General features: G+C 31.1%; 1 protein-coding gene across 1 annotated transcript; it reads left to right on the forward strand.

The window, feature by feature from the left end:
- LOC134705435 (uncharacterized) lies at positions 1-6,997 on the forward strand. The gene is made up of 8 exons (XM_063564162.1): positions 1-108; positions 946-1,053; positions 1,903-2,016; positions 2,853-2,960; positions 3,808-3,921; positions 4,758-4,865; positions 5,690-5,809; positions 6,885-6,997. Exons 1-8 carry the CDS (start codon positions 74-76, stop codon positions 6,985-6,987), a joined length of 810 nt encoding a protein of 269 aa, XP_063420232.1. The 5' UTR covers positions 1-73; the 3' UTR covers positions 6,988-6,997.
- Positions 6,998-7,611: the final 614 nt, after the last annotated feature.

The following is a 7,611-nucleotide window of genomic DNA, read 5'->3' on the forward strand; positions in this document are numbered from 1 at the left end:
TGCTGTTGAATGTAAGGTCGACGCTGACTGCACATGCCCTAACCATGGAGAAATTGCATCTTGTAACCAACATATGTGTCAATGCACACACGATCATGGAGGTGTCGGGTAAGTTTACATTTTGCTCTTTCAAAAAAAATAGATAATTAATAAATTGTTCAAATTGACATCAAATTGAATAAAATATCGATAGAGTTCCATGAATTATTAATGTAATTAGTATGTGTATTCCTTTAACACTATGGATTTAAAAAGACACCCATGTCCGCGCATTTCACCTTTGAAATTAAGGAAAGAATTATATTGTTTGTGGCAGATTATTTAAACAGACAATAACATCTCTTAAAACAATTTAAGAACACTAGAACACTACAGAAAACTTCGCGAAGCTTAATGATATACATAAGTTTTTTTTCGCATTATATTTCAAGGTCTATTGTTGATTATAAGAGACACAATGTTTAAAACAATTTGACATACTACTGTCATTTTTCAAGTGTAGATACGTATGCTTTTTTATATTTCAATTAATTTATTTTATTATCCCAGTAGTCCCTCTTTGTGTTAAAATGTAGCGATGAAAATTGAAAATATTGATCAATTCATTAAAATAACATTACATTTCTGAATAAAAAACCCGACTACCACATGTTGAGTACAGAGTATCATTCAAATATTTACCAGAGGGACATGCAAACTCATAAATCGAAAATACACTGATAATGCAATGGCAAAACAAGAAAAAGACAAACAGATAAACAATAGGATTCAAAACACAACATAGATAACTAAATACTGAGCAACACAAACCCCACCCAAAACCAGAGGATCCTGGTTCCACCGTTTTTGTTTGTCAGAGGAATATCAAATGATTTAAACGTAGCGAACTTTTCTGTTGCTATCGATATCGTGTAGTTATAACCCATAATATTTCTCTTTCATTAGGAAAAGGGAAACTGTTGCCTGCACTAATGTAACAACTTGTACCACTCTTTGTGCCCCAAACGTTGGTGAATGTAAGCATGACAAATGCCACTGTCATCACGAGACTCCGTAAGTTATAATTATAGAGCCATAGATGCAGGTAAACACCAATTGTGTTATACACTTAAAGAGACGTGTACTGATTTTCATTGGGATAACTATCCGCTGAAGACTAAATGACAAAAATTTAAACAACTAAATTTAATCAGGTTAATATATCTAAACTCCATAACGGAAAGACACAACGTCAACACTTCAAAACAGAAAAGCAACAACATCCTTCATGCACACAACAATAAACGAAAAACAATTACGACAGACAGCCAAACAACGACAAACTGCTTTAGGCCTGTGAAAAAGATACTAGTATACAAATGTATAGTAATTAGGACGTTTATTTATAACCATTTCAATTTAATTTAACAGTTTCGTGATGATTGCAAAATGAGTTAACATTTCTTAAACATTGATGTTATATAACATTTATACTGATAGACTTAAACAAAATACTAAATCAATCTGAATTTTCATCCTTATGAACTGCTAATCCTAATTGCGTGGTGAAGCCAAGTGATTTTAAAGTGAAATTTGGCAAAGTTATACTTTTTTATTACAGACAAAGTGCAAACGAAACAAAATTTCAAAACGATAATATATTTATGTTTAATTCTAAGCGTATTTGCTAAAAAGTACTAAAAGAGAGGCAAAATATACTAGAGATACTTTCAAACTCATAGAACGATTATAAACTGATAACGACATGTCAAAAAAAGAAAGCCAAACAGACAAATATCATTACGAACGACACAACATTAAAAACCAAAGACTTAGTATAACGAACCCAACCAAACCGGGTGGGGATTTCAGGTGCTACGGAAGATATTTCAATTAAATATATCTTATTTTGTGTAATTTCAGTCGACGTGCTGTTGAATGTAAGGTCGACGCTGACTGCACATGCCCTAACCATGGAGAAATTGCATCTTGTAACCAACATATGTGTCAATGCACACACGATCATGGAGGTGTCGGGTAAGTTTACATTTTGCTCTTTCAAAAAAAAATAGATAATTAATAAATTGTTCAAATTGACATCAAATTGAATAAAATATCGATAGAGTTCCATGAATTATTAATGTAATTAGTATGTGTATTCCTTTAACACTATGGATTTAAAAAGACACCCATGTCCGCGCATTTCACCTTTGAAATTAAGGAAAGAATTATATTGTTTGTGGCAGATTATTTAAACAGACAATAACATCTCTTAAAACAATTTAAGAACACTAGAACACTACAGAAAACTTCGCGAAGCTTAATGATATACATAAGTTTTTTTTCGCATTATATTTCAAGGTCTATTGTTGATTATAAGAGACACAATGTTTAAAACAATTTGACATACTACTGTAATTTTTCAAGTGTAGATACGTATGCTTTTTTATATTTCAATTAATTTATTTTATTATCCCAGTAGTCCCTCTTTGTGTTAAAATGTAGCGATGAAAATTGAAAATATTGATCAATTCATTAAAATAACATAACATTTCTGAAAAAAAACCGACTACCACATGTTGAGTACAGAGTATCATTCAAATATTTACCAGAGGGACATGCAAACTCATAAATCGAAAATACACTGATAATGCAATGGCAAAACAAGAAAAAGACAAACAGATAAACAATAGGATTCAAAACACAACATAGATAACTAAATACTGAGCAACACAAACCCCACCCAAAACCAGAGGATCCTGGTTCCACCGTTTTTGTTTGTCAGAGGAATATCAAATGATTTAAACGTAGCGAACTTTTCTGTTGCTATCGATATCGTGTAGTTATAACCCATAATATTTCTCTTTCATTAGGAAAAGGGAAACTGTTGCCTGCACTAATGTAACAACTTGTACCACTCTTTGTGCCCCAAACGTTGGTGAATGTAAGCATGACAAATGCCACTGCCATCACGAGACTCCGTAAGTTATAATTATAGAGCCATAGATGCAGGTAAACACCAATTGTGTTATACACTTAAAGAGACGTGTACTGATTTTCATTGGGATAACTATCCGCTAAAGACTAAATGACAAAATTTTAAACAACTAAATTTAATCAGGTTAAAATATCTAAACTCCATAACGGAAAGACACAACGTCAACACTTCAAAACAGAAAAGCAACAACATCCTTCATGCACACAACAATAAACGAAAAACAATTACGACAGACAGCCAAACAACGACAAACTGCTCTAGGCCTGTGAAAAAGATACTAGTATACAAATGTATAGTAATTAGAACATTTATTTATAACCATTTCAATTTAATTTAACAGTTTCGTGATGATTGCAAAATGAGTTAACATTTCTTAAACATTGATGTTATATAACATTTATACTGATAGACTTAAACAAAATACTAAATCAATCTGAATTTCCATCCTTATGAACTGCTAATCCTAATTGCGTGGTGAAGCCAAGTTAGTTTAAAGTGAAATTTGGCAAAATTATACTTTTTTATTACAGAAAAGTGCAAACGAAACAAAATTTCAAAACGATAATATATTTATGTTTAATTCTAAGCGTATTTGCTAAAAGGTACTAAAAGAGAGGCAAAATATACTAGAGATACTTTCAAACTCATAGACCGATTATAAACTGATAACGACATGTCAAAAAAAGAAAGCCAAACAGACAAATATCATAACGAACGACACACCATTAAAAACCATAGACTTAGTATAACGAACCCAACCAAACCCGGGGTAATTTCAGGTGCTACGGAAGATATTTCAATTAAATATATCTTATTTTGTGTAATTTCAGTCGACGTGCTGTTGAATGTAAGGTCGACACTGACTGCACATGCCCTAACCATGGAGAAATTGCATCTTGTAACCAACATATGTGTCAATGCACACACGATCATGGAGGTGTCGGGTAAGTTTACATTTTGCTCTTTCAAGAAAAATAGATAATTAATAAATTGTTCAAATTGACATCAAATTGAATAAAATATCGATAGAGTTCCATGAATTATTAATGTAATTAGTATGTGTATTCCTTTTACACTATGAATTTAAAAAGACACCCATGTCCGCGCATTTCACCTTTGAAATTAAGGAAAGAATTATATTGTTTGTGGCAGATTATTTAAACAGACAATAACATCTCTTAAAACAATTTAAGAACACTAGAACACTACAGAAAACTTTGCGAAGCTTAATGATATACATAAGTTTTTTTTCGCATTACATTTCAAGGTCTATTGTTGATTATAAGAGACACAATGTTTAAAACAATTTGACATACTATTGTCATTTTTCAAGTGTAGATACGTATGCTTTTTTATATTTCAATTAATTTATTTTATTATCCCAGTTGTCCCTCTTTGTGTTACAATGTAGCGATGAAAATTGAAAATATTGATCAATTCATTAAAATAACATTACATTTCTGAAAAAAAAACCGACTACCACATGTTGAGTACAGAGTATCATTCAAATATTTACCAGAGGGACATGCAAACTCATAAATCGAAAATACACTGATAATGCAATGGCAAAACAAGAAAAAGACAAACAGATAAACAATAGGATTCAAAACACAACATAGATAACTAAATACTGAGCAACACAAACCCCACCCAAAACCAGAGGATCCTGGTTCTACCGTTTTTGTTTGTCAGAGGAATATCAAATGATTTAAACGTAGCGAACTTTTCTGTTGCTATCGATATCGTGTAGTTATAACCCATAATATTTCTCTTTCATTAGGAAAAGGGAAACTGTTGCCTGCACTAATGTAACAACTTGTACCACTCTTTGTGCCCCAAACGTTGGTGAATGTAAGCATGACAAATGCCACTGTCATCACGAGACTCCGTAAGTTATAATTATAGAGCCATAGATGCAGGTAAACACCAATTGTGTTATACACTTAAAGAGACGTGTAATGATTTTCATTGGGATAACTATCCGCTAAAGACTAAATGACAAAAATTCAAACAACTAAATTTAATCAGGTTAATATATCTAAACTCCATAACGGAAAGACACAACGTCAACACTTCAAAACAGAAAAGCAACAACATCCTTCATGCACACAACAATAAACGAAAAACAATTACGACAGACAGCCAAACAACGACAAACTGCTCTAGGCCTGTGAAAAAGATACTAGTATAAAAATGTGGCGGCGTTAAGCATGCTTACTTTATAAGCGCTTAAGTTCACTTAACTTGGGCAGTGATTCACCAATAGAAGTAAGAAATAGTCACATCAGTTCAAATAAAAAACATAACAATTTAAACAAACTTCTCAAGTAACTAAATTTTCCCAGATCTAAATATCAATCAGCACACGGATATGGAGTAAAGACACAACATTCAGTTTGGATAAAGCATGACTTTATGCGGTTCCAAATTAAAACTATCGATAGGACCATTAGAGTTGAATAACTGGATAGCAATACATGTTAAGTTATGTGTTAATCTAAGATAATCAAATTGATTTTATAGTGCCTAGTATCTTATATCAACCAGTTATTCAACTACAGACCTAATCTCAACCAAACTACATAAACACTGATACGAAACAGCCATATAATTACATACCAAAAACCCAACCACTAATAAAACTATAAAATCATCTCAACCAGTTATAAATTACATAACGAAACTCAAAATTGTTTTTAATTTTACACTTAGGGCACACAGAGCTGCTTGTACGACTGCTACTGACTGCGTAAACTGTCCTCACGGAACTATAGCAGAATGTGACGCACACCATCAGTGCCAATGTAAACATGACAATGGTAATCCAGTAGGGTAAGTTCAGAAATAGATGTAATCCACATATATGTAATAAGAACGTTTATCTAAAGCCATTTCAATTTATTTTAACATTTTCCCGATGATTGCAAAAAGAGTTAACGTTTCTCAAACATTGATTTTATGTAACATTTATGCTCATAGACTTAAACAAAATACTAAATCAATCTGAATTTCCATCCTTATGAACTGCTAATCCTAATGCGTGTTGAAGTCAAGTGAGTTTTAATTATACAAATTAGGCAAAATTATACTTTTTTATTACAGACAAAGTGATAACGATGTAGCCAAAATAATTTCTCAAATACGAATGAAAATTGGTTTATTATGCAATATAGTTAATTTGATACACATATGTTTCATGAAATTGATTTGATATGAGGCAGTATTTAGAATTTAATCAAATATGGTGACACGTGTACGTGGTTTATGTTATACAAAAGTAAATGAAATAAAGAAAATCTTTTCCCATACTAAAACAATCGTAAATGCAAATGTCATTAGATGTGTATTACTTTTTTTGCACGTGTTATTCTACGTACTTAATTTGTAACTTTTGAGAAGGTAGTTTTGAAAAATAAAATAATGTTCGTGTAGGAATGTGATGAAGCCATATGAATTAAATATTTTGAATTTCTGAAATACTAATGAAAAAAAAAATAAACTATGCAATATAATTGATCTATAAAACATGCATTTAGTTATTGATATGATATAAATCAGTTTTCTAAAATTTAATAAGATAGGGTGGTTTGTGCTATCAAAGCAAATTAAAAGGGTTTCAATCCCAAAAATAAATCGTAAATACAAATGCCATTAGATATGCATTCAGTTTTTGACCCATGTTAGTTTCAATTTCGAATGTGTTACTTTTAACAAGAATATTCCTACTTAAACATAAAATTGGACTACATTTCGTATTGTTGCCTATACTTGCTTACATGCATTTCGTTTGAACTGTGGTGGACAGTTGTCTCTTTGGCAATCAAACCACATTTTTTTTTATTATATTAAAACAAATCAAAAATGCAAAGTTTGTAATTTGTTACATAACCTTTTTTTTATTTTGTAGGAAAAGACAAGTTATGTGTCATAATAATGCAGAGTGTGCCGCTCATTGTAGTCCTCATATTGGTACATGTAATAATAATACGTGTCATTGTCATCAGCATTAGTGCTGGACAAGTAAGTTTTTACGATTCACGTTGTGGCTTATGGTTTTCGCTTGCAATGCCATACTGATTCCGCTTGATCGTGGTTAATATGTAGCGTAGTTTGTAAAACGATTTTCAAAGGACAGTAGATTGTTTTATTTACTTTATCATCCAATAAAAGACCATTATATACATTACACGATGTAGTACGCAAGTGTGGGTAGTTATTTTAAACGTTTTCCTAAGGTAGATGCAAAGTGAATTTTAAATTTCCAATAGCTTTTTTTCTTTTCTTTTTTTTAGATGGAAAAGAGGGGTCGGGGCACTGTTTATCGTAAAGGAATTATTTCATTTACTGCAAATTATTTTTTTTGCGTTTTGCATATCGATTGAAAAATTGTAAAATAACTAATATAGAATGAAAAATATTGCTGTATATTGAAAAATTAACCATCCTTAATATCGATTTAATTTATATTTCAGAATAAAGACAAAGGAGATATCTAACAAATAAATATTTTTCTACATTTCGTTGTATAGGATATTTGTATATATGACATGAACGAGAGTTATTAATTTATGATGCATAAACATATTTGAGTTCGATATCGTTTTAATTTTTATTGATAATACCAAAAACAACTA

The sequence above is a fragment of the Mytilus trossulus genome, chromosome 2 (genome assembly GCF_036588685.1).
Source record: "Mytilus trossulus isolate FHL-02 chromosome 2, PNRI_Mtr1.1.1.hap1, whole genome shotgun sequence".
NCBI classification, from domain to species: Eukaryota; Metazoa; Mollusca; class Bivalvia; order Mytilida; family Mytilidae; genus Mytilus; species Mytilus trossulus.

Excerpts from the sequence above, each read along its gene's own strand:
- LOC134705435 (XM_063564162.1), top strand. The coding sequence starts at position 74 with ATGTGTCAATGCACACACGATCATGGAGGTGTCGG. Across the intron at positions 109-945 it reads CACGATCATGGAGGTGTCGG|GAAAAGGGAAACTGTTGCCT; the intron begins GTAAGTTTACAT and ends CTCTTTCATTAG. Across the intron at positions 2,961-3,807 it reads CACTGCCATCACGAGACTCC|TCGACGTGCTGTTGAATGTA; the intron begins GTAAGTTATAAT and ends GTGTAATTTCAG.